Below are 25,839 nucleotides of genomic sequence, written 5' to 3' on the forward strand. Positions count from 1 at the left end.
GCAGGGCTGGGAGGGAGAGCCCGGCCGGGGGGAAGCCACCGCAGCTAGAGGCCACAGCGGCCATCACGTGACGGGGAGGGGCGCTCGCCGCGCGGCCCAGCCAATCACCGTGTGGGTTTCGTGGGGCCCAGGGTCGTCATTGGACATCGGCAGCGGGAGACCCCGGGCTCCGCTACCTGTTGCTAGGGCTCCGGTAGACCGGCTGCGCGGCGCTGGAGGACGGCCGCGTCTCGCGAGAGCTGCGCTCCCTCTGCTCTCGGCTGCTGCAGCGCTGCAGGCGCAGACATGGACGCTCACGAGGATTCTACCTGGCCGCGGGCTAGCTCGGAGCTCATACTCCTCCCGGTTACGGGTCTGGAGTGCGTGGGCGACCGGCTGTTGGCGGGTGAGGTTCGGGGCTGAGGAACGCGCTTAGCGGGCAGAGAAGCTGCGAGTGCCCGGCGGGGGCGGGGCCGGGGCCGGGAGAACAAAGGGATGCCCGGAGCACAGGCAGCGAGTCGGGGCCGGGCCCACGGCGGGAAGGCGGGAATGCAGGCGCGCCCGAGGAGCCGAGGGAGCAGAAAGCTCTTGTGTGACTATCGAGGGCTTCCACGGGCCGTCGCGGACGTGGGAAGGGCAGTGAGGGAGCGGGAATCACAGGCATATCTGCAGGCTTGGGCAAGGGAAGAAGAGAGGGAGGTAGTGCCTTCCTGGAGGCGGGGGTCGTGGGGGAGGGTAAATCTTCCGGGGGACTCGGCGGGGAGGTTCGCGATGAGGCCCCCTCCCCCCCATGCGTGGGCGGACCTAGGGGCTAGTGGTGTGGCCTGGAGGGAAGGACGGGTCCAGCGGCTCCGGGCGTGTGGCCTGGCAGTGTGGGCGGGCCCGGGCTCTAGGAGGCGTGGACTGGCGGGGAGGATGGGGCTGGGGGTGGGGTTGGAGGTGGGGTGGGGTCTAGGGTTCAGGGGTGTGGTCTCGCCGAGGGCTGGAGTGGAGGAGCCAGAGCGATACTACAGCCGGAGGGCTTTTGCTTTGCTAGCAGCCAACCCGGCTTCCATCCCCTGGCAACCCGTATGACCCCCTGAGCCGCGCCAGAAGTAATTCCTGAGTATAGAGCCGGGGTTAACCCCAGAGCATCACCGAATGTGACCCAGAAAGAAGGAAAAAAAGTGAGAAATTGAGAAAAAAAAAGTTGGAGTGGATCGGGAATCGGGTAGCAGACTTTTTGCCCCTCTGAGGAATGCCCGATCATGTCAGGGAGTTGTGCTGATGCTGCTGAGTTGCATAATAGTTCTGAGGCAGGATTGTCAAACTTTGAGCTGCTACCAGTTCTACAAAGTGGGAATGTGTATGAGAGAAGGAAAGGTGCTACTTTAGATCAGGTAGTGGGGTGCTAAGAACCCCAGCTCCTAAGCCAGCGCTTAAGGGTCTTGGAGGAGGGTGGATAAGCAGAAACTCAAAGAAACAGCAGGTTTGTGCATCTGCATCACTCCCCAAGCCAGTCTGGTTAATTTTTTTTTGTTGTTTGTGGGTCACATCCAGCAATTTTGACTCATATCTGACACCTCTCTGCCTTTATTGTCAGCATTAGAGGTCATGCCACTATTCCTCCTTGGCCTCCACTGAAGCGTTCTCTCTAGCCTATCTTGCTCCCTTCATTTTCTGTTATATCAGGGGTCATCAAACTGCTCTTTTTCTCTCCAAGAGAGGTTCACTTTCCCCTTCCCCACTCCCTCTGGCAAGTAACTCCACTGGCAAGTCCTAGCATGGTCTCAAGGTGGCGCCCAGACATCCAATCTTTTTAGGTTAGGCACTGCACATTTGGGTGGGGTCCAGTTTTTTGAGGCTGTGGTCTGTGCTCTGCAGTGTGTAGCCTATTGCCTCTTGTGTCGCCTTCTGCATGACCAGCAGCGAAAATCAAAATTGTCTGCATACCTTGCTAAATTTGGGTTGGTCAATTTCTTCCCTGTTGAGAACCACTGGAGTAGACTTTCTGTGTATTTAAACAAAACAAAACATATGTGCAAGCCCTCATCCTTTGAGCCATCTCTCCAGCTCCCCCCTCTTATTTTTTCTTTTTTTGCTTCCCATTTTCTTTTGGGAGACACACCCTGCAGCGCTCAGGGTTTACTCGTGTTGCTGGAGTTACTCCTGGGGGTATTTGGGGTACCATACTGTATTGAGAATCAACTTTGACTTTCCTCATGCATACTAGCCCTTTGTGCTTTCTTCATGGCTTAGGTTATTTTCTTAAAGCAACAGTTCTTGCGCTGGAACAAGAATACACTGGGAGGGCATTTACCTTGCACACAGCTGACCCGGGTTCAATCTCTAACATCCCATATTGTCCCCCAAGCACCGCCAAGAGTAATTCCTGAGTGCAAAGCTAGGAGTAACCCTAGCTTTGAGCATCACCAGGTATATGACCCAAAAATACAAACAAACAAACAAACAACTTAAGTAGTTCTTTCCTGGAAACAACCAATCTACAACAATGCCATCTACTTATGTGATAATACCTGCCTTACACATAGAAGCATTGTGTGCTTTTCTTCTCACTACAACATAATAGTTCACTGATTTATAATTGAAGTTCAGTAAATGCCTTTTAAATGTTGAAAGACCGAAATGGTAAATGAAAAGTGGGCATGAAGAACTGTTATTGTTGGGGCTTGAGCAATAGCACAGCGGGTAGGGCGTTTGCCTTGCACACCACCAACCCAGGTTCAATTCCCAGCATCCCATATGGTCCCCTAAGCACCACCAGGGCTAATTCCTGAGTGCAGAGCCAGGAGTAACCCCTGTGCATCGCTGGGTGTGACCAAAAAAAGAAAAAAATAACCAACTGTTATTGTCATCTCAGATTGAGGAGACATCCTGGATCCAGGTGACTGGTAGAGTAGCGTTAGTCAAGTCATTAGCAAATAAAATCCACACAACTTAGTGAAGTGACAAGTTAAGAGGTGTAAGCTGTGGGCTTCCTGATTGGGTGATGATCATTGGGATGAGAAACATAATTAAGACTTGAGGATAAACAGCATAGCCAGGGCCCACTCTCTTCTGGACGACTCAGGTTGCTTGGTGTGTGAGTCCACCCCATGTACGTGATGGGGTGGATAAGCCTGTCCCAAAAGTGAGAAGGAAGGTACTACACAAGCCTCTGGGAAGGTTTCCCAAGACATCAGTAGGCTGTGTGTGCACAGTCCCCCTGCTCCCTGCTCCCTGGTTCTGATGTGGCTCTTTGCCTCTGTCTTAGGTGAGGGGCCAGATGTCTTGGTGTACAGCTTGGATTTGGGTGGACATCTGCGGATGATGAAGAGAGTACAGAACCTGCTTGGCCACTACCTTATCCATGGGTTCCGGGTGCGACCAGACCCCAAAGGAAACCTTGATACGGAGGCCATGGTGGCCGTTTTTGGAAGCAAGGGGCTCCGGATTGTGAAAGTTAGCTGGGGACAGGGCCGCTTCCGGGAGCTCTGGCGCTCTGGCCTGTGGAACATGTCTGACTGGATCTGGGATGCACATTGGCTTGAGGGCAACATAGCCTTGGCTCTGGGTCACAACTCGGTAGTACTGTATGACCCTGTGGTAGGTTGTGTCCAGCAGGAAGTTCACTGCACGGACAGGTGTACTCTGTCCTCAGCCTGTCTAATCGGAGACTCCTGGAAGGAACTGACAATAGTAGCAGGTGCCGTTTCAAACCAGCTTCTGGTCTGGTACCCAGCAACTGGCTCTACAGATGAGCCAGTGGCCCCTGACCGGCGGGTTAGTGGGCATGTAGGTGTCATCTTCAGCATGTCATACCTGGAAAGCAAGGGCTTGCTGGCCACAGCTTCAGAAGACCGAAGTGTTCGCATCTGGAAGGTGGGTGACCTGCGAGTGCCTGGGGGTCGGGTGCAGAATATTGGACACTGCTTTGGTCACAGTGCCAGGGTGTGGCAAGTCAAGCTCCTGGAGAATTACCTTATCAGTGCAGGAGAGGACTGTGTCTGTCTGGTATGGAGCCACGAAGGTGAGATCCTCCAGGCCTTTCGGGGTCACCAGGGACGTGGGATTCGGGCCCTAGCTACACACGAGGGGCAGGCATGGGTGGTCACTGGAGGTGATGACTCAGGCATCAGGCTGTGGCACCTGGTAGGGCGTGGTTGCCCTGGTTCAGGAGTTTCATCTCTTGAATTCAAGTCCCAAAATAGGCCGGGTGCCCTCAAGGCTGTGACGCTGGCTGGTTCATGGCGATTGCTGGCAGTAACTGATGTAGGGACTCTGTACCTCTATGACCTCGAGGTCAAGTCCTGGGAGCAGCTCCTGGAGGATAAACACTTTCAGTCCTACTGTCTCCTGGAGGCAGCCCCTGGTCCTGAGGGCTTTGGACTGTGTGCCATGGCTAATGGGGAGGGTCGTGTTAAGGTTGTCCCCATTAACACTCCAACTGCAGCTGTGGACCTTACCCCATTCAATGGCAAGGTGCACAGCCTAAGCTGGGCCCTGCGTGGCTATGAGGAACTCCTGTTGCTGGCATCTGGCCCTGGAGGGGTGATCACTTGCCTGGAGATCACGGCTGCACCCTCTGGCAAGGCCATATTTGTCAAGGAGCGCTGCCGGTACCTGCTGCCTCCCAGCAAGCAACGCTGGCACACCTGCAGTGCCTTCCTGCCCCCGGGCGACTTCCTGGTGTGCGGAGACCGCAGGGGCTCTGTGATGCTTTTTCCCTCCAGACCAAATCTGCTCAAGGATCTGGACATTGGAGGCAAACTTGGGATTGCTGCCCTCGCACTTGGAGTTACTAGTAATAGCAGTGGTGTCGATGACGATAGCATGGAGGAGTGGGGCCCTGTGTCCACCCTCCCTTCTCTTCATGGGAAGCAGGGTGTGACCTCAGTCACCTGTCACGGTGGCTACGTGTACACCACAGGACGTGATGGTGCCTACTACCAGCTCTTCGTGCGAAATGGCCAGCTCCATCCAGTCCTAAGGCAGAAGTCCTGCCGAGGCATGAACTGGGTGGCTGGGCTTCGCATGATGGCTGACGGGAGCACAGTCATCCTGGGTTTCCACGCCAATGAGTTTGTGGTGTGGAGCCCCCGGTCACATGAGAAACTCCACATCATCAACTGTGGTGGAGGGCATCGCTCCTGGGCCTTCTCTGACACTGAGGCAGCCATGGCCTTCACCTACCTCAAGGATGGGGAAGTCATGCTGTACCGGGCTCTGGGGGGCTGCACCCGACCCCATGTCATCCTTCGGGAGAGTCTGCATGGCCGTGAGATCACCTGTGTAAAGCGTGTAGGCACCATCACTCTGGGGCCTGAGTATGGAGTGCCCAACTTAATGGATCCTGACCAAGTGGAGCCTGCCAATGAAGGACCTGGCCTGACCGATATCGTGATCACATGCAGTGAGGACACCACTGTCTGTGTCCTGGCACTCCCCACCGCCACGGGGGCAGCTCATGCCCTGACGGCTGTTTGTAACCATATCTCCTCTGTGCGTGCACTGGCTGTGTGGGGCGTTAGCACCCCAGGTGGCACTAAGGATCCCCGGCCTGGGCTTACTGCTCATGTGGTGTCTGCGGGGGGCCGAGCTGAGATGCACTGCTTCAGTCTCATGATCACGCCAGACACTTGCACCCCAAGCCGTCTTGCTTGCCATGTCATGCACCTCTCATCCCACCGGCTGGATGAGTACTGGGATCGGCAGCGCAATCGGCACCAGATGGTCAAGGTGGACCCAGAGACCAGGTGAGGTCACTGCCAGGCAAGGATGTAAATGGGGGTTCACAGGGGATAAGCCCTCGGTAGTGGTTCTCAGGCTTTTCCTGATGTCTTGTGTCATCCCTGCAGGTACATGTGCCTTGCTGTGTGTGAGTCTGACAAGCCTGGCCTCGGTCCGATTTTGGCTGCAGCCTGTAGTGATGGTGCAGTGAGGTAAGTGTTTGGTGGCCAGGAGATAGGAGGACAAGTCAGCCGGAATGGATTCTGAGCCTTCTCCCCTGCTGGGCCCCCCAGGCTCTTTCTTCTCCAGGACTCTGGACGCCGACTGCAGCTCCTGGCTGAAACCTTCCACCACAAACGCTGTGTCCTCAAGGTCCACTCTTTTACTCACGAGGTGCCCAACCAGCGCCGGTGAGAAGGGCTGCATGACAGTCACACAGCTTGGGAGGTCTCCCTGTCTTTCCCCTTCTCTCACTGCTGCTCTCCTCTGCCTCAGGAGGCTGTTCCTGTGCAGTGCTGCCACTGATGGCAGCTTGGCCTTCTGGGATCTCACCACCGTGCTGGACCATGGCTCCAAGGCCCTGGAACCTCCGGCCGAGCCTGGGCTGCCCTACCGTGAGTGGCTTGCATGCAGCTATGTTTTTCTCTTCCCACCTCCTACTTTGTCCTGAGCCTTGACCAACATTTCCTCTCTTTAGGGCTGGGTACCCCTTGCCTGACTGTCCAGGCTCACAGCTCTGGTGTCAACAGTCTACACACCCTGCCCACAAGTGACGGCCATCTTGTGGCCAGTGGCAGTGAGGATGGCTCGCTTCATGTCTTTGTGCTTGCTGTGGAGATGCCAGAGCAGGAAGAAGCTGTGGGGGGTGTTGAGGTGATACCCCAACTGAAAGTGCTAGAGGAATATTCTGTGCCCTCTGCACATGCTGCCCATGTGACAGGCCTGAAGATCCTAAGCCCCAGCCTCATGGTCACAGCCTCCATTGACCAACGACTAACCTTCTGGCGTCTGGGACATGGTGAGCCCAGCTTCATGAACAGTGCTGTGTACCATGTACCAGATGTGGCCGACATGGACTGTTGGCCTGTGAGCCCTGAGTTTGGCCACCGCTGTGCTCTTGGGGGCCAAGGGCTTGAGATTTACAACTGGTATGACTGAGGTGCACATGGTGGCTGGCATACGGGGCATGGGGTCTGCTCACAGACAGTAGAGCAGGACTGACTGTCTGTGTCTGTGTCCCATGTGCCTGGAGGGGAGGTTCCTGACCTTAAAGCAGAAGGTGAGTAGAGAACTGCCTGGGCAGACCAGGACATGCCCCATTCCCCACAGTAAGACAAGCTCTGTAACAAAGGCAATTTATTTGGGGCAGCAAAATCTGTGGGACTTTTTTTTCCTGGTGGGTGACTTTGTGAACATTCCCAGTTACGGTGTCCTCTGTGGCCTTAAATGTGGCTCAGTGGAGGGAGGCCCAGCAAGGCCAGGCCAGTGTGGAGCACCTCACGCACAGCCCGAAGGAGTTGTAGACGGGCAAACATTTGGCCAAACAGGTGTGTTCTCGGCTCCTGGAAGAGAAGGGGCCTTAGCCAAGCTGGCCACCTCCTCTGCTTCCCCAGCATCCCTTGCATCTCCCACACAGACCCTCCTTGCTGTGCTTGCTTACCCCTAGGATGTGTACACGGTTGTAGTAGGAGCTGAAATCCATGCTGAGTTGCACCAGGAATTTGCACACCTAGAGACAGAGAGAGTCACTAGCCTATCTCTGCTTTTGTTTCCGTGACCAGAATAAAGACTCGCGCGTGCAGTGTCTCCTGGTCTCTGCCTCACCATCTCTGTGCGCGCAGTGATGTGGAGACCCGGGACTGTGCTGACCAGGGCAGCTGTCTGGCTCAGCAGGTCTGGGAAGGGGAGGACACTGTTGAAGAGCAGCAACCACTCACCCTGTTGGGGAGAAGGGTGCTGGGAACAATTCCAAGTCTCTTGGATGTGCCAACAAGCCACAAGGGGTACTCACCTCATCGTGCAGCAGTGAGAAATCCAGATCGCTTATAGGTGGGAAAGCAGGGTACAGACCTTGTTCCATGCTGTGCTTGTAACTCTCGAAGAGTGTGGCAAGGCGGGCACAATTATACATGACAAAGGTACCACTCTTGGTGCCTTTGGTGGAAATGCTGTCATTGGCTAGAATGAGCTGAGAGGAGGGGACACAGCTTTAGAGAGTGAAGAGGGAGGATAGCAACCACCCGGAGGGCCTCCCATCCTCTGGGGCACCTGGACTCACCTGACACTGTGGAGCCGTGCTGAGCATCTCGAATTTGATGGCTGCCACGGAGAGAACCCTGAAGATATCTGTCCAGGCAGGGTCTGAAGGAACAGATGTTGGTCAATGTGTGCACAGATATCACAGCAGAGGCCTCCATGCCAAACCCCAGGTTTCCCTGGCGCACCTTGTACCAGATCCATGCTGTGCCTCAGTGCTGATGCCTTACAAACCTGGGTGTGCCGAAGCCTGCATTTTGAAGAGTTAATGAGGCCCAGTGTGTAGGGTCTGCCCACCTCCCCCAGGAACCTTCCAGCTTCACTCACTCATAGTACTCGCGGGCAGTCAGGGTGCCATGGGCACCTGTTCCTTTCACTGGGCCACAGACAAGGTGCTTCTGTCAGGAGGACAGCAGGGGTTCAGGTGTTGATACTTGGCTCAACCCTTGTCAACCCATTCTTCAGAGTTTTCTTCCCCCAACTTTTGGGCAGGGCTATCTGAGGCTGGTGAGGTCCAGAGCAGAACATGTCTGTCCTACCTGTCTGAAAGGAGCCTGGTCATCCAACTTCCACCAAAGCAGGTCCAGCTTTTGCTGCTGGAACTCTTCCTCGCAGCTCACCACGTGCACAATCATACAGCCTTCTGCATCAGCGTCTGGGGGTGCGGCCTAAGGAGTGGGTTGGGGGATTTAGGGGAGACAAGACCCCTACTTTGTAGACGCCCAAAGGGTGAAGGGGGATCACTAACCAGTCCTGGAGCGCTATCTTCTGGCCAGTGTCGCACAGCCTCCTGCAGCTCAGCCAGCACTGAGAGCAGCTCCTCGGTCACTGCGAAGAAAACGCGTGGTGCTGTGGGGCATGCCGGGAAGGCCGGCTCATCGGTCTTTCCGGCCGCACTAGACTCCCAAGTCCTACCTAGACAGTCGTTCAAGTTGGGGTCATAGCCCGCCGCGCGGCCCCGTTCTTCCACCAGCCCCTTCAGGCACACTCTGCCCAGGGCTCCAGAAGGCAAATGGTCCCCGTCACCTGCAGAAGTAAGCTCTGCGAGGGCGCGGTTCCTCAGAGCGTCGAGGGTCGCGCCCTGCGAGGCGGTCGGCCAGTCCACCCCGAGTTGCTGCAGGAAGGCCGGCATGTGCGGGTCTTGCACGGCAGGCACTCGGCGCACGCTCACCCTACGAAGCCGGAGCAAGAGCCTCAGGCCGGCGCGACTCGCCCTTCCCTCCCGCCCCGGGCGGCTCGTGCCCGCGCGCCCGCGTACCCGTGAGCTTGCAAGACTCGCGCCAGGTGGTCGGCCACAAGCACGGCCCGCAGCTGGCTCAGGCGGAGCGCGTCCGGGTCGTCGCGCAGCGCCGGGCAGTGCAGGACCACGCGCGGGCGCGGGGCGGCGGGCGCGGCGGGCGCGGCATAGGCGGCGACGGCGCCGAGAACGCGCTCGAAGACCGCGGTCCGCTGCAGCTGGAGCTCCAGCCCCGCGGGCGTCGGCGCGCAGCGCAGCACCGGGGCCACGCCCGGGCCCTGCAGGCCGGCGAGCGCGCGAACCGCCAGCTCGGGCACCTGCGGCAGGACAGGCGGGTGAGCGGGGCCGCGGAGCTCCCCGTCAGCCCCGCCGCACGTCGCCGCCCGGCCCGCTCCCACCTGTGCATCTCCGAAGCGGGCCTGGAGTGCGCGTCGCGGCGCCAGGAAGTCTCTGGCGCGAAGGTAGCGGGCGCGTGTCTCCTTGAACCACACGGGTCCTCCGGCGCCCAGCGCCGCGTTGAGGGCCCCCAGCGTCTCCTCGACCCCCAGGCGGCCCGTCGCCATGGCGACCGGAAGGCGCGACCGGAAACGGAAGCAGGGTTTGGAGAGGTCAAGTTTCCGGGAGGGCCGGTAGGCGGGGCCGGAGCGCTGGCGGCGGTCCCCGAGTCGACAGGTGCGCCAGGGGAGTGCGCTACTCTTTCCCACCTTAGGCGCCCGGGACTCCCTCCGCGTGGCCCATTCGCCCTGCTCGGACCAAAGTCCGAAATTTTTGCGGCCTACATTTTGTATGTTGACGCAAGCGTTAGCAATCAGCGCATAAGAGTCTAGCGACCCGGTGGGGGCTCACTTGAGGCTTTTTCCTCATTGAAATCTTAGATTGCTGTACTTGTGTTTCATCTCTCCCACCCATACAATCAAAACACCTAAAGTCCCAGGTGAACTGTCACCACAGTAGAGTAGCTGATAATCCACTTTCACAGTCGATTTTTCTAAACAAACAAAAAAAGTGTTCCACAGTTAGAAAGCATTTCCTCCTGTCAGACATGTGTAGTCTTTATTCCTGTGATTACTGCCCACCGATACAATTTTTTTAATCTTGAGAAATCAGAACCATCATGTTTTGTTTCTTTTTGGCAAGATTTTAATAATTCTCCTTCGACCTGGCTTAGGTAAATAACCGAAAGACTCCCAGTTTCAGGTTTAGCTATCAAGGGGCCAAACTAAATGTGGCCACGGGAAGAGCCACCACAAGCACAGGGCACCTGGCTTCTCTTGCACTGTTTCCAGAAAGCTCTTCTGTCGCCTGATGGTTTAACTACTTCCAATTCACTGTAACTTAAATCTCCCCCCTCTCTGCTTTTTCTTTAATGGGGCTTGAATCTGAGGCTGCAGAGAGCCGAGAAGCTCAGAAAGGAGGGGGTCCTAGAGACAGGAAAATCTCATTACGTTCTCTTTCTGAGCCAGAGCTTCAAGGCCCTCCAGGGAGGCGCCGAAAGAGCACTGGACGGACACGACATTCCCGATGACTTCTTGGGTGCCCACTCAACGGGAGTGATCGTGTCATTCCAAAGCGCTTTCTACGTCAGAAGCGCACGACCCAGGAAAGGCTGCTTATGGGCCTGGCAGCCCAGCCCAAGTTGAGGACCTCTGCTACTTTCGGTCTAGAAGACGGTTGCGGTGGGTTTTCCCCAGGAAGTTGAAGGGCTATCTTTAGCGAGATGCCTGCAGAGGCCGCCCTATGGGACTCCCCACCATTGCCCCTGAGCCTGCCCCCCTCACCAAAACTAGTCCGGGTTCCACAGATGGCTGCAGCCCTGGCTCTCACTTCCAGGCTGCGGGTACACTTGAGAGGGGAGGGAGACCAGGACAACCCAATCAAGTATGTCTGGGGACCAGGGCTAGCCCACTCCTGGGCCAAGACGCTGCTCAGGCAGGAGAGCAGGGAACGAAATCCAAGCGCAGCTGGAATGCTCTGGAGACAACAGCTGCTTTTGGGATTCCGTTGCCCGCTGTCCAGCCGTGGGGGGTGGGAGTTGGGGGTACAGGCAGCGAAGGGGACCTTCCCTTACCCTGAGGACGGGTCACAACCCCTCCATTCCCAGGCAGATCCAGGATTAGGCAGTGAAACTGAGTCTACTGGGAACGAGGTGCTCACCTGGGCCCCAAAACAATAGGAGGTGCGGTGGGCCCTCCCCTGGGACCGGCTCCCGATCCGGATTAGATCCTCGGGGCAGGATTAGTTCTGTAGGTCCCACGCAGCCCAGACCACTGGCGCGGTGACGGTAGCGAGGCGGGCACTGGGGTCAGCCAAGAGGGAAGCTCACTTACGGGGACGGAGAGGAAGTAAACCCGCGCGCCCGACTCGGGACACCCCCGCACCCGGTCCCTTTGTCCGGTGACGCTGCCAGCGTCCGAAGGGCGAGGAGCCCAACGGTCACGGCGGTGGCGGGCGCCACGGAATCCACTGCGATGGTTCTCGGCTGTGCCGAGCTCCCGCCCGCCCCGCCTGTAGCAGACGCCGCAACGTTCCCCTGAGGCCGCGACAAGGTGGGCGCGCGGAGATGCCCGAACCCGGAGCCGGTGCCAGCGGCTCTCGTGCCAGTAGGCCCTCTGATTCGGCTCGAGACGGGGGCGGGGAAGTCTCGGGACGCGAGCAGAGCGAGCGAGGGCAGGGCGATGCTCCGACCGCTGCATAGTTCAGTAGCTGGTCCGGTTCGGCCCGGTAGGTCCCACCCGAGCAGCAGCAAATGCACGACCACGGCGTCCCCTTCCGCTGGCTCTGGCTGCAGTTGGAACCATTTTAAGGCAAAATCACCGGGCCACGCCCCCTCGCGCTGCGGAGAGGCCAATCCACGCGGGGCCACGCCCCACGGCCGCGCGGCGGCGGCGCCAACGGTCGCGCGAGTGACGGTTGGGGAGGGGCCGGATCCGACGGCGAACGGGGGTAACCTGAGCCGCCCGCCCCGCCCCGGGAACCCGATGCCCCAAAGTCTAGGATTAGAGGCTTGCCAACCCGTACCACGCCCTGGCCAGGTGTGCGGGACTCGACCAGGTGCGCGGCCGCCCCACCCCAGGCCCCGCGAGCCCTGCGGAATGGCTGGGAGCCGGGGGCCAGGCCGCTGCTGGGACTCAAATAGGGCCCTGAAGCCGGCCGCGCCACCTGGTGCCCGTCTCCCCCCAGACCGTCTGCGGGGGCCCGGGGCGGAGCGGGCGGCAGGTGCAGATACCCGAGCCGCGCTGGGGGACGAGGCGCCCTCCGGGAACAGATGGCCGGGGCCGGCCCCTTCCCACTCCCGCCCAGAGCCGGCCCAGCTGCGCAGCGCCTCCGGGACGCGGTGGGGCGCTGTAGGCGCGCCGACCGCGGCTCAGCTCCGACCCTTCTGATTCTGCGTCGGCCTCCCCTCGAGCCGCTCCACCATGGCTGCCGCCTTGGTGCTTCGCGGCGCTTCCCGTTCGCGACCTCTCCTGTGCTGCCCACACACCGAGCGCCTATGGTGAGCCGGGTCCGCCGTCCCTCCACGCCCCGCACCTTGCAGCCGCCACCCCACGGCCTTTAACCCTGCCCTGCCCCACCGCAGGGCCCCACGGCGTGGACATCGGCTCACGCCGGCCGACGATGAGCTCTACCAGCGAACGCGCATCTCTCTGCTGCAGCGCGAGTCCCCGAACACCATGTATATTGACAGCTACAACAGTCGTGGCTTCACGGTCAACGGCAATCGCGTCTTTGGCCCCTGCGCACTACTCCCGAACTCAGTGGTGCAGTGGAACGTGAGCCCTGCCCCTCAGCGAGGAAATTGCGGCCCAGAGCCACAGGCCTGCCCCCAGATTCTGTCCCCGGAAAAGTTGGTTCCCCCTATTGCCCCGTTGTGGAGCAAGTAAGGGGCCGGTGTGGAAAGGTGCGAGTAGTTGTATTTAACCTGCTGGTATTAAATCTGCACAGGTGGGATCTCACCAAGACATCACCGAAGAGAGCTTTTCCCTCTTCTGGATGCTGGAGCCCCCAATAGGTATCTGTGGAGAGGAGTGCCCTGGACCCGGGAAAGCCACCCCTACCTCGGCCACTAACAGACCACCTCTGTTCTCGTTTTATTAGAAATTGTGGTGGTGGGCACTGGAGATCGGACTGAGCGGCTGCAATCCCAGGTGCTGAGAGCCATGAGACAGCGGGGCATCGCCGTGGAGGTGCAGGACACGGTGAGTCCTGCAACTTGGTGAGGGGAGCCCAGCCTAGTGCTAGCCAGGCTGATGTTGGCTTTCTTTTGCAGCCCAATGCCTGCGCTACTTTCAACTTCCTGTGCCATGAGGGCCGAGTGACAGGAGCTGTGCTCATCCCCCCACCTGGAGGGACTATGCGCACATCTCTGACCCCGTCTGCAGAGTGAACCATCAGGACCAGACCTGTCCTGGAGGGGCCTACGACCTTGGCCATTTGAAGACTCTCAGTAGCCCCTCCCCTTAGGCGCTGTATTTTCTCTTACCTAGTAGCAAATTAATAATTTATGCAATTCTCCTCTTGTGTTAGCTGTGTGCTGGTCAGGGGTCATGAGGAAATCATGGGGTCCCTTTCAGACAAAGGGACAGTATAGGGAGCAGGTCTCTTGCCTTGCATGTGACCAGTCTGGGTTAATAGGAATGATCCCTGAGTGCAAGGCCAAGAGTAAGCTCTGAGAACTGCTGGTGTGGCCTCCAAAACACAAGTGTCCCTCTTTCACCTAGGTTATGTGGGCCTCTCTGGCCCCCTAGAGGCCAAGGTAGTAGCAGCATGTTCCTGTGCAGAACATACCTGGTCCCATCTTGCTAAGCTTTGGACTAATGTAAGACCCCACTAGTCTAAAGCCTCAGGGACCATCCTGAACTCCAAAGTTTCAGATTCAGGATGTAAATGAGCACTTGGGGACTGTACCATAAATGGTGGGTCTGTGAGCTGTCTCAGGTAGCACTTCTGAACTTACTAGAACTTATATCCTTTCAGGTCCATATTGCATCCTTAGTATTTGAACCTCCAGCATTGCACAGTACCCCAGGGACTGCTGGGTATGGCCCACACAACTACCCCCCCACCCCGAAATAAAATATGAAGCACCACATTTTTCAAACTTTTATTGAAAAAAAGTGTGTTGAATCCCTTTTCAGAAAAGCCGTTTTTCATACCTGTGGGCAGAAGGATCAACAATGAGGCAAGGGCAGAGGCAGGCCAAAGACCTCTACCCCTAAGAGTGGAAGAGAGATGGTTACTTACGAATGGAGGCTGTGAACACCACCTTCCACCTGAGCTGAGGACGTTCTTTTTTCAAACTTGAGCTCCCCAGAATACATCATGGCTCTGAAGATGGCAAATATTAAGTGGTAATTAACTGGCCCTGAACCAGCCCTTCTATTTGCCAACCCCTCTTAATGTCCCAGTTACCCAAACTTACCGAACTTGGGTTAAACTCTTGGCACCAATGTCCTGGCAAGAGTGCTGGATACCAGCGATGAGGTAGGGGACAAATTTGTGGATGGAGCCTTTATCCTGAACAGCTCCAGACACCCCCTGGGCCACCTTGATTTTGTCAGCTTCACTGCAGGGAGAAACAGTGGACATAGGGAGAAAGTCAGTTGAGGCTGCCACTGCACATTTGGCTCAGGATTACTGACCTTCTCATCCTACCTGAAGTATCTGTTCTGGCTACTGAGATGCTTGTCCATAGCGTCAAGAGAACCCATACCACGGTATTTCTTTAGCCTTATCCCATCAGAGAAAAAGTACTCGCCAGGGGCCTCAGTGGTAGCAGCCAAGAGGGAGCCCATCATAACTGTGAAGGGAAGGGAGTAGAGCCTGAGCATCACTAAGTCTCATCAGGCTACAGGGGTGCCATGCTGTGCCTTACCTGTGGAGGCCCCAAGGGCCAAGGCTTTGGCGATGTGACCCACATTTTGGATTCCTCCATCAGCAATGACTGGAACACCAAAGCGCCGTGCATATTCTGACACCTTGTATACTGCTGTTGCTTGGGGCCGCCCACAGGCCAACACTGTTAAGAGATGGAGGAAGAATTGGGTGGGTCTTGTTAACGTGGGAGAGGCAGTGCTGTGGCCACAACTCAGCACTCAGGAGCTCTCAGCTACACCTGCACCAGGACTGCAGCCTGGCCGAGGAAGAGGCGTGTCTGGGATAGCTACTGCCCTGAACAGTACAAACAGCTGTGATGCCTCCACTCACCCCTGCGTGTGCACGTGCATGTGTGCATGGCCCAGAGCAGCCTCAGGCACATGCAGTGAGCAGCCGGGGAAGCCCCGCCCAGCTGGTATCAGGTGGAATAGGGATCACCGTGCAGTTAGTACCCAGATGTCCACCCCTTTCTCCCTGCAGGGTGGGCAGCTCAGGCTGGATCAGAGCAGTGGTCTTGTGGAAGAAAAGTGGGCTGCAGAGTTGGTTCTTGAGCTGTGTCTACTGCAGATGTGGGAAGAGCAAGGCCTCCTTGGGGAAGGGGGTCCTGCTCCATTATAAGCACCCCAGGAATAGGAGGGAGCTGTGTTGTTGAACTGCCCCCCAAACCATGGTCTGTCATTCAGTTTGCCCTGCCCACCCACCAGCACCACAAACCCCGGGAGCTACAGCTACAGTCAACCAAGCAGCCGGGCAGTGGGCAGCTGGGCCGGGCCAGTGGGCCTGGCCGGACTTACTATAGCAGCCCGTGACAGTAGAAGGGCATTTGGGGCTGTGGGACTTTATGTCTGGAGGGATCTTGGGAGCCGCTAAACAAAACAAACAGACCAGAGTTTAGAGAGGGCGCAGAGCAGGAGCAAGGAGGCCAGGCTAGGCGGGGAGGGAGTGGCAGGTGAGATTTGATGAGAGCTTGCCTGGCTGGCATGTCACCCACCCAACGGGCCTATTTGGCCATGGGGCTGCCCTACTGGAGGACTGATGCAGTTCCCCTAAGAGCTCTTGGCTCTAGGGAGTATGGGGCTAAAGGCCCTGACAAAGAGTCTTACCTTCCTGGGTGATGCAGATGGAACCACTGCCCATGCCTACCCGGAGGGCATCTACACCAGCATCAATAAGGTTCTTGGCCTGAGCAGCTGTGACCACTGCAGAGGGCAACAGGGAGAGGCTCACATGAAGTTTAGATGGAAGGCATCTTTCCCATGCTAAGCCCACATCCTTTAGCACACATCCCGCCTCACCATTGCCTCCAATGACTTGGAGACTAGGGTATTTTTCTTTGATGTACTTGATCATGTTGATCTGGAAGATGGAGTTTCCCTGGGAAGAATCCTGAGACCAGGGGGAAGTTCTAGTGAGACTGTGGTACAGTGGGTGCTTCCCCCACCCTACCCATGCCCATAACTCACCAAAACTACGACATCCACACCAGCTTGGGCCAGCAGGTCCAGCCGATACTTGTCATCCTCATGGGTGCCAATAGCTGCACCACACAGCAGCTGCTTTTTGGCATCTTTAGAAGCCAAGGGGTAATCTCGGTTCTTCTTCAGGTCTGTTCGAGCAATGATGGCCACCAGCTCATCGTCTTCATTTACAATGGGCAACTTTCCTGGGGCAGTATTAGATGTGGATTAGAACCCTGGTCTTTGGTGCCAGAACCCACCCTACTTTTAGGACTTACCCTTTTTGCTGCGCTGCAGAATTTCATTTGCTTCTTTCAGTGTAATGCCTGCAGGGGCTACCACCAAGTCTTCCCTCTTTGTCATGATCTAGAAGGCAGGAGGGCTGTGAGGATCAGACCAGACCTATCAACATGCCCTGTAAAAAACACTCTCCCTCAAGGAAATGCAACAGTTTACGCAGCAATCCAATGGCAAGACAGTAGGAAGAGAACATGGTACAGGGAGCTGCCTGTTACACTGTAGAGAAAAGGGGCTGGGGCTGAGCAGTGGCCAGAGAGAGGCCATGTTTGTTCTTCAGTGCTATATCCACCTTGGTGGCAACACTGATAATGGCAAACATGGAGTGGTAGGAAAGGAATGCAGGAATGAAGGAGCCAGGAACATGGCTAGACATTCACCTTTCCTGGACAGCAGGGGCCTAAGGGGATGTCAAGCAACCAACAGGAGTTTGCTTGTCTTTAACCCAGCCAGACTGAGCTGGGTTTTTCTCTGCTAGTGACACTTACCTCTTCCAAGAAACGATCATGCTCTTCCTCCTTGAGAAAGTCAATGTCCCTGGAGGAGATGATGCCTACCAGGCGGCTCCCCATCCGGCCTGTGTCAGTGATGGGGATACCGCAGAAACCATGCCGGGCCTTAGCTTCAAACACATCCCGTACTCGATCCCTGGGGCTGAGGACCACAGGATCTGTGATGAATCCCTGTTCATATTTCTGGAAGGATAGTAAAAAGGGACTTTTGAATTGCATTAACCACATTCATGGTCTGAATTCTAAACTCGTTCTAGTTCTTCCACTGGCAATGCCACAAGGCCAATAACACCAACACCTCAAACCCAGGGATAGGAGGCTCAGGTGCTATCCACCAGATCCTTTCCTACTGCCTTAATGAAGACAGGGAACTCAGGCTCTTTCCCTTAAATCCATTAAGGGAAAAAGGACCCAGACTAACAAAAATCACCCCCACTCCACCCCAGTGCAAATCCCAGTTCTTGACCATGATCCTTGCCCCTTCTGACCTTCACTTTCCGAACTTCGTTAGCCTGGAACTCTGGCGTACAGTTATGGTGGATGAAGCCAATACCACCTGTAAGCTGCAGGATAAAGGGAGAAGATGGGGAAAGTGACAGTAAGAGAGGCGAGGCATGATAAAATGCTTTGGGTAAGAAATGCAGCACCGTGGGGCTGGAAAAATAATATAGCAGGCAGGGTGCCTGCCTTGCACACAGCCTACCTGGATTCAATCTCTGGCACCTCATATGGTACCCTGAGTCCCATCAGGAATAAGCCTTAAGCACTGCCAGGTGTTGCCCCAAAAGCACCCCCACAGGGCTCACCGCCATTGCTATAGCCATCCCAGCCTCTGTGACTGTGTCCATGGGTGAGGAAACCAGTGGGGTCTTCAGCGTGATCTTTTTGGTCAGGGCAGAAGTCAGGTCCTGAAGAGAGTAAGGACAAATATGGGAAAGAACATGAAATATTCCAAGGTGGAACCGACAGGCCTCCAATGAGCTGCATTCCAATTAAGACCATTCCACAGAACTCATCCCAAGTCCAATCTGGTGAGATGGCCCGAGACCGAGGGCCAGTAGCATGTCAACCCACCTTGTGTTCAGGACTCAATTTCTGGCAATACTCACCACCTGGTCTGCAGTGAAGTCGATGTACCCGGGAAGAATGAGAAAGTCACTAAGGGGGAGGGGAGTAAACAGTAAGGCTCAAGCTTAGGGAAGCTGAAGACACCACCCCCAGATGATCTCATAAGATATCTGGGCTGACTTGCATAGCCCATGTGATACAACTAAGGCAAAGCAAAAGGTGGAAATGATCCTTTTCTGCCACCTAGCTGTCACCAGAACCCCAGGCACCCTGACAACTCCATGTGTAGGAAGAATGGAGTTTCAAGCCTAAAATACCAACCATTGCCAAGATGCTTCCTTCGTCCCTCCCCCATTCAGCACTGTTACACGGAAACCCAGAGATGCAAGGGGAACACCCGGCGCCGAAATCCCGCGTTCGCGCGGATTCAACGCGAGTCCCTCCCAGGCCTGCCAGCTCAGCGAACCGCCCCTCCTTCGCCCAGGTGAGCCCGCCAGGCCCGCACTTGTAGGTGAGGCCGTCCCCGCAGTTGAACAGCAGCTGAGCAGTGAGTCCGTCGTCTGGTACGTAGGATGTGCCCCCGCTAATCAGGTAGTCAGCCATGGCTAAAGACAGAACCGCGCGTCTCCAAGGACCGCGCCGCAGAGGCCTCTGCCGTCTGCGCCGCGCCAATATAAACCCGCGGTATCGTCACCGCGCCCTGCGTGTCGCTGACATCATGACGCAGTGCGTGAGGGCGGGGCCAGAGCGTCCTGGGGCGGGGCTAAAGACGCGCTTGCGCACTATTCGCGCGATACGCCTGCAGCCTGGGGGTTGGGTAGCTCCCGGTAATGCCCCCGCCTGCAGGATTGTAGCCCTTTAGTTCAGATATAAGACTATACAAACGTCCACTATCCCACCACTGCTCCCAAATAAAGAGACGTTTTTCACTAGCATGTTGAAAAGACGTGCTTGTCATTCTTAATAAACAACTAGATTAAGAATACATAAGAGAAACAGAGTGGTATCTTTATATGATACACAAGTGTATGTTACAAGAATTCCATCAGGCACAGGAGCCTCAGGTTTAAGGCCTCAATGTTAGGCCAAAAAAAAAAAAAGCATGGTAAAGTTTTTACTTTAACATCTAAAATGTCACTTGTCATAAAGGAGGGTGTAATAGAAATTGTCTTTAATAAATCATAATTGAAGTTCCCCTCATTTCCTTCCATTAAGATGCTAATAAGTTGCACACGTAGACACACCATGGCTTCCCTGGGATCTGTGAAGTCTGCCAGAGTGGAAGCCAGCTGGGGGAAGATTTCCTGGAGGTTCCATCCATCATTAATTCCATCTTTCTGGAGGAAGGGAAGGGGCCACATTTCTCCTAACAGTCCAAGCCCTTTCCCCAGACCCCAGACAAAATAAGAAAAAGTCAGCCAGCAACTTTCTAGGTCATCTGGTTCTCAGGAAACCCAGAGCCCCGTGGCTGAGGAGTCTGCCAGAGCAGGCTTATGCTGAAGATGCATAAAGATGAAGGGGCAGTTTCCTTTTACATTTTAAACAGAAGCAGCCTGAATGGCTTCAAAACTACATCAATAAAAAAGGAAATGAAAAAAAAAAAAAGGAGGCCTCTTCTTGAGTGGGAAGTCTGTCCGGTTTTCTTAGATGGTCTCCCTTGCACCGCAGCTGAGGGATCTCAATGCATGGTGCTTGCGCTGGCCACTGCAATGGCCTCCTGAATTTCTCGTATCACCAGGATCCGAGTCAGCATCTGTCCCATCTGTTCTCTGCTGATAGGCTGGACCGAGTACCAGATCGGGCTGTTGGGCGCTACCACCGGCTCAGGCGTCAGGTAAAAGGTGTCATTCCGGCCTTTCACACTCTGAGGGCTGAAGAAGATGTTGGTAAAAGCAGGGTAAAATAACCACTACTTTTCTCCCTTTGCATTATTTTTGTTTTGTTTCTATGACAGCAAGGATCAAACAAAGAATTCACTCATGTACTGAGCCACATCCCCAGCCCTATAACCACCACAGTCTAAACCCTCCTACTTTGAACTTCCAGAAAAAATATTATATGCAAACCAAACGATGGGAAAGCAGCAACTGTTGATGGCATGATGGTACTGCTACTGAACTCTTATGAAACCAACATACACTAACTCTAGAATCTCCTGTTTGACATCTCCTATGGCAAATTCCAATAGGTTCCCTCTCTTGCTTCGCTCACAGTCAGATGCAGTTCCTCTAACCACTCCACTAAGGGCTTTAAATCAAGGCATGTAATACAATGGAAACATCTACACTACTCAGAAGGACCATCTCCAAACCTTTATTTGCCTTTTTTTTCTGCCCAATACACTATACAATTTTTCAGTTCTACCTAAGGGATTATCTGCCCTCTCAGCTCAAGTCTAATTCTGGGATCCTCAATTCTTCACCCCTTCAATACTGTTTTGTACCTCTTAGATACACAGCACTCGGCATTTTGTTGCCATCCATTCATCAGTCAAGATTTACCCAAGGGCTACTCTCTCCCAGGCTCTAACTAGGTGCTAATGTTAGAAAATTGAGTAATATCCCCTACCTTATGGGGCATACAGAGAAGGGGAAAAAGCTAACAGTCACAAATACAAAGTGACAAATAGTAGTTGAGTGCTGAGGAAATAATCCAAGCAAAGAGATAAAGAATTTGGAAACACCTCCCAATAAAGCTTGTATTTGAGAACAGGGATGGCTAAGAGGAAACCATCAACATAATGAGAGATTAATGACTATTTTGAGGGGGAAGAGTAGTAGGACAGAACTGGAGAGCTGGGGGGGGGGGGAAGAGGATGGCCAGAATAGTCACTTGAACATCAGGCAATTCTGCGCCAACATCCTTAAGAAGGGCATGAAATCCCTCAGTGGAGAGAACCTTATGTAAAAGCCATTCTGACATTTGTCAATGTGCAAAATGAAGGGTGGGAGAGAGGGAGAGTTGGGGAAGAAAATATCTGCTAGGTTGATGGCAGTGATAAAACAGGGCAGGAAGATGCAGGAAGACAGGCAGTCTCTATGAATCTTCACTCTTTCTCATGAAAAGGATCCATCAAGAAGCAGAGAACCATACGGTATCACTATATTAGGAGCAAATCCTTTGGAAAGACCAGTAGAGTGCTTCTATATTTTGCTTTTGGGAAGTGTCTTCTTAATCAGTTTTGGACTAGGGAAGACATGATGTATGCACCACACTGACACACCAGATCACACCACACCCAGACTCCAACCCAACCATTATAAGCCTCCTCACCATTTAAAGAGGTAGAAATCATACAGCTTGATGGGACATCTCAGTGGATTCTCTGGATTTTCCGTCTGTTCTGCATACATGTCATCTGTAACTAAAAAACAACCCCCCCCCCACCACAGACATGGCATCAAACTGCCTTAGCTCAGGCCCAGGTTAGGAAACATGGGCTACTAGCCATTCCAAGTACAAAATATAGGGAAATGAAATGAGGTATGACTAGTGAAAGGCATGAAGGGGTAAGGCATCTACTTTTTTTCTACTTCTAGAGATTCTGCCTGGACAAAATTCCTATGTAGCAAATCCTAACCTCCATACCCACACTGTAGGGTTTAAGAGTATAAGGGGGAGGTTATGACAAATAGCACCTGGGTCTGCAGTTCCCTGCATCCTTCCCCTACCTTTCTGGCCAGTCTGATGTATGCCAAGGGCCTTCAGGTACCGAATACTCGTGCTTTTATCCTTAGGATTAGAGGGGTTCTTCTTAGTTTGACGCAAGACCTTGGAGAAAGCCAGCTTCATGTGCTGGTCCACTGTCTTCAATAGGAAGTACCTGCACCACAAGTAAAAGCAAGGCAAGGGGAATGGTGCCAGGAGACCATGACTTACCCTCTGCCATCAGTGCTCTGGAGCTGCTGCTGCACACTCCCAGACCCTGGGCAGGCTCAGGGCCAAACACACTATCTAGTGGAGAAGTCACATCAAGACTGATGATGGGGGTATGACGGGCTGTTTGCCTCACTCAATGGTCACCACATAAATCGCAGTCAAGTGGGGCTGAGGGATTTCAGTACCATAAAGGCTCCCAAATATGTGTGAAATTCAGAAGTCCGCTTGATAGTCTCCACCCTCTTCACTGGGCAAATCCAAGCAAGGGTTAAGCACGGAGCCTCTGGAATACTTACTTGGTGTTAAAGAACATGAGGGTGGTCAGCAGAGTGGAAGGGGAGTGAGCCCCAAGCTGCTTGCACTCCCACAGCATCTCCTCAGTCACGTGGCTGGGCAGGACATAGCCTAGGAGGAATAGAGTACTGCTACAAGAGGATGGCAGGTGGTTCCTCAAAGGTACAGGACAGGAGTTTTAAGGCACAAGGACCACAAAGGATTATAAGCCAGCACAGTTTCCCGAGGCAGAATTATCTGGACTGTTTAAACACAGATGGTCAAACCCTAACACAAGTTCCTAGAGTGGGACCTGAGAGCACACGCTGAGAACTGTGTGTGCTCTTACCTCATATTTTTCTTCCTCTAAGTCAAGGTTAATTTGAGGGAGAGGGATCAACCTCAAAAACAAAACAAAACAAAAACCAAAAAACAAAAAAATCCCACACCACCACCAAACTGCACACTTGCATACTTCTCCAGAAAGAAGATAGAAACATCACTACTTTTTTTTTTTTTTGCTTTGCTTTTTAGGTCACACCCAGCGATGCACAGGGGTTACTCCTGGCTCTGCACTCAGGAATTACTCCCTCCTGGCGGTGCTCAGGGGACCATATGGGATGCTAGGGATTGAACCCGGGTAGGCCATGTGCAAGGCAAACGCCCTATTTGCTATGCTATCGCTCCAGCCCCATAACATCACTTTTAAATGTGTTCAGAGTCCAAAGACTGGAATGCATGCCTTTGTCCTTGCTTAACTTCCTCTCCTATCTTCCACCTCTAGAAAGCAGGCCCATTTGTATCCTATCCAGAGGGCAGGTTTTATTGAAAAACTTCTTCAAAAATAAACCAAGTTGGGCTGAGGCAAGAGTTATGATTTGATTGTACACCCAGGGCAACCAGGTCCACTCCAAAGGAAGATAATACACGTGCTGATCAGCAAGGTCCCTTCACTTGCTCATTCAACAATGTGCAACTGTGTGTGTGCCAGGCACTGAGGGCATGGTGAGAGAGCAGCAGACACCAGCATCCTCTGCAGGATTTTCAGGACTCTCCAGGCAGCAGTGAGGTACCACTTCCTAGAAGCAGGGAAAGAAATATTCTACCCAATCCATTCTTCTTTATGCCAAAGGTGGCTACATATGGTCCCAATAGTGCATATCCATTTCCTTGCTGTAGATCAGCCTCAACTCATTTTGTGGCCCAGTAGCTAGGAGAAGAGCACCAATGCTCTCAAGACAGGTCTGAAACAAGTTGAGTGACATAATGCAAACCTGCTTGAGGAAAGCCAGCCCTAGAAGCAGTTCTGGGCATACCTTGGCATGTGCTATTTCATCTGGACTCACTCTGCTAACAGGTATCTCATCTCTTTCCTTAGTAACGACACACCATAAAGTTAAATTTAATACCTGAGAATCAGGATACCTGGTATAGGAGAAGAGATATACAAGTAGAGAACATTTTAGAGTTATACAAACATCTAGAGTTCTGAATTTAAAATAAGCTATTTAAAAAATTTAATCATGCCCTTCCCGCCCCCCCCCAAAAAAAGTCTACAAAGAGTGAACCTAGGAGAAATAAGCATCCTTAGCATTCAGGATGTGGTACTAATAATACCAATCACCACTAAAAAGGACTTAGACTCCATAGAGAACAGACCAGATTCCACTCTGAAAAAAGGAAATGTCTGAATGAGTCAGGAACATTTTGGCAACCAGAAAATAAGGCAGTAAGATCACACCATAAGACCTTAAGGACCACTTTAAAGAACTTCAAATGGCAAAAGATTTGCACATTGCTAAAGATAAAACCACAGACCAAACCATAATAAATATGTTTAAATGCATCACTTCACACTGATTCTTAATAGAAACAGCTGATTGGTCATTACTGTTGTGAATCAAATTGTTATAGTGGAAATTAGTAAACAAAAGGAAAAAGAAACAAATCTTTGTCCCACTTTTTCTATATTGCTACAGATCCAAAGAATTTTTTATTGCTACAAGAAAAAGTTTCTAATTTCATCTCAACTGAAGAAATAATATTACTGGAATATCATAGTCTGGCGTTTCTAATAAATGGATTTAGACATGACTGAAAGAGCGAAGTATCTACGATAAAATCTTAGTTTTTTGTTTTTATTTTGGGACATACCCATCAGTATCAGGGCTCACTCCTGGTGGGGCATATGGGAACTTATGTGTTGTGTAAGTGTTTCCAGGGATCAAACCATAGGTCAGTCACATGCAAGGCAAGCACCCTACCTGCTGTACTAATACTCTGGACCCTGAGGAAATCTTGTTAAAAAAAAAAAAAAAAGGTGAAAATGTCTGATTAACTCTGGGATATGCAATTATCAAGCAACTATACATAATACAGGGATCAAAATAATATGCTTATAAGAGACATAGCAAAAATTATTTTATCTGCTTTTCCCCTCCTTTTTGGGTCACACAAGCGACGCTCAGGGCGATGTTCAGGGGATACTCCTGGCTCTGTGCTCAGACACTACTCCTGGTGGTGCTTGGGGGACCATATGGGATGCTGGGGATTGAAACCGGCTGTGTGCAAAGTAAATGCCCTACCCGTTGTACTATTGCTCCAGCCTCACAAAAATTACTCAAACAGTTTAAAAGTCTAGCTTCTATCAATAAACTGCAAGACATAAAATTAAAGATTAAAACTAAACACAAAAAGATCAGCAAATTCATGTATAAAACTTGGCAAATCTTGGAAAGAGTGATGAGACTTCCTCTAGTGTCTGTTCTTCATTTTTGGCTATTTTGGGTCACACCCAGCAATGCTCTAAGGGTTACTCCTGGCTCTGCACTCAGGAATTACTCCTGGTGGTAGTTGGGGGACCATATGGGATGCTGAAGATCAAACCCAGGTCGTCTGCATGCAAGGCAAACACCCTACCCACTGTACTATCTAATAACTCTGGCCCCAGTCTCTGCTCTAGTAACAGTCCATCAGAGAAACTACCCACCTAAAGCCTTAATATTTTCCATTTTATTGTGCTGTTTTTCAAAACACTTAATCATAAATTCAATACTCTTTCCCCAGTGGACTATAAGCTCCATTTTGTGAACTACTATATTATATATACTTAAAATATTGCCTGGCATTAAAAAACATTTTCATATAGTCTTACTTTTTGTTTTTTATTTTTCTTTTTGGGTCATACTGCTGTTCAGGGGTTACTCCTGTCTGGTTCTTCGCTCAGGGACAATAAGGGATGCCAGGGATTGAACTCAGGTTGGCTGCATATAAGGTAAGCGCCTTACCCACTGTACCA

At 53.2% G+C, this 25,839-nt stretch overlaps 5 protein-coding genes across 11 annotated transcripts in view; 2 read left to right on the top strand and 3 right to left on the bottom strand.

The window, feature by feature from the left end:
• Positions 1–38: 38 nt before the first annotated feature.
• On the top strand, positions 39–6,889 carry WDR6 (WD repeat domain 6). Its single transcript, XM_004615264.2, has 6 exons — positions 39–385; positions 3,233–5,714; positions 5,817–5,900; positions 5,982–6,098; positions 6,184–6,302; positions 6,386–6,889. The coding sequence occupies exons 1-6, from the start codon at positions 286–288 to the stop codon at positions 6,844–6,846; spliced, it is 3,363 nt and encodes a 1,120-aa protein (XP_004615321.1). The 5' UTR covers positions 39–285; the 3' UTR covers positions 6,847–6,889.
• A 140-nt stretch (positions 6,890–7,029) lies between these two features.
• Positions 7,030–9,872, bottom strand: DALRD3 (DALR anticodon binding domain containing 3). Of its 2 annotated transcripts, XM_004615263.2 has the most exons (12): positions 9,580–9,872; positions 9,203–9,498; positions 8,860–9,116; positions 8,693–8,772; positions 8,484–8,612; positions 8,272–8,342; positions 8,133–8,194; positions 7,967–8,049; positions 7,700–7,876; positions 7,513–7,626; positions 7,349–7,417; positions 7,030–7,250 (listed from the first exon to the last, which is right to left on the bottom strand). In XM_004615263.2, exons 1-12 carry the CDS (start codon positions 9,742–9,744, stop codon positions 7,131–7,133), a joined length of 1,623 nt encoding a protein of 540 aa, XP_004615320.2. In that variant the 5' UTR covers positions 9,745–9,872; the 3' UTR covers positions 7,030–7,130. The 2 variants fall into 2 exon arrangements, 1 of the variants encoding a protein (XP_004615320.2); XR_008629746.1 differs by lacking the exon at positions 7,030–7,250 and having other exon boundaries at positions 7,374–7,417; positions 7,513–7,583.
• A 2,251-nt stretch (positions 9,873–12,123) lies between these two features.
• NDUFAF3 (NADH:ubiquinone oxidoreductase complex assembly factor 3) lies at positions 12,124–13,694 on the top strand. Its single transcript, XM_004615262.3, has 5 exons — positions 12,124–12,674; positions 12,759–12,951; positions 13,124–13,190; positions 13,277–13,377; positions 13,449–13,694. The coding sequence occupies exons 1-5, from the start codon at positions 12,598–12,600 to the stop codon at positions 13,563–13,565; spliced, it is 555 nt and encodes a 184-aa protein (XP_004615319.2). The 5' UTR covers positions 12,124–12,597; the 3' UTR covers positions 13,566–13,694.
• Positions 13,695–14,266: 572 nt separating this feature from the next.
• IMPDH2 (inosine monophosphate dehydrogenase 2) lies at positions 14,267–19,199 on the bottom strand. Of its 2 annotated transcripts, XM_055134669.1 has the most exons (15): positions 18,895–19,199; positions 18,431–18,479; positions 18,128–18,229; positions 17,810–17,884; positions 17,298–17,504; positions 16,791–16,878; positions 16,519–16,718; positions 16,351–16,441; positions 16,159–16,254; positions 15,850–15,921; positions 15,054–15,197; positions 14,834–14,978; positions 14,601–14,744; positions 14,423–14,506; positions 14,267–14,334 (listed from the first exon to the last, which is right to left on the bottom strand). In XM_055134669.1, the coding sequence occupies exons 1-15, from the start codon at positions 18,990–18,992 to the stop codon at positions 14,313–14,315; spliced, it is 1,617 nt and encodes a 538-aa protein (XP_054990644.1). In that variant the 5' UTR covers positions 18,993–19,199; the 3' UTR covers positions 14,267–14,312. The 2 variants fall into 2 exon arrangements, with proteins under 2 accessions (XP_054990644.1, XP_004615316.1); XM_004615259.2 differs by lacking the exon at positions 15,850–15,921.
• A 127-nt stretch (positions 19,200–19,326) lies between these two features.
• Positions 19,327–25,839, bottom strand: part of QRICH1 (glutamine rich 1) — a 52,600-nt gene continuing 46,087 nt past the window's right edge. For all 5 annotated transcript variants that reach the window (XM_055134663.1, XM_055134666.1, XM_055134664.1 and 2 more), the window contains 4 exons: positions 22,565–22,673; positions 22,061–22,212; positions 21,663–21,753; positions 19,327–20,260 (listed from right to left, as the gene is read on the bottom strand). In XM_055134663.1, coding sequence (XP_054990638.1) covers positions 20,068–20,260; positions 21,663–21,753; positions 22,061–22,212; positions 22,565–22,673 — 545 coding nt within the window. In that variant the 3' untranslated portion in view covers positions 19,327–20,067. The remainder of the gene's footprint in view (positions 20,261–21,662; positions 21,754–22,060; positions 22,213–22,564; positions 22,674–25,839) is intronic.

This window comes from Sorex araneus, chromosome 4 (genome assembly GCF_027595985.1).
Source record: "Sorex araneus isolate mSorAra2 chromosome 4, mSorAra2.pri, whole genome shotgun sequence".
NCBI lineage: Eukaryota > Metazoa > Chordata > Mammalia > Eulipotyphla > Soricidae > Sorex > Sorex araneus.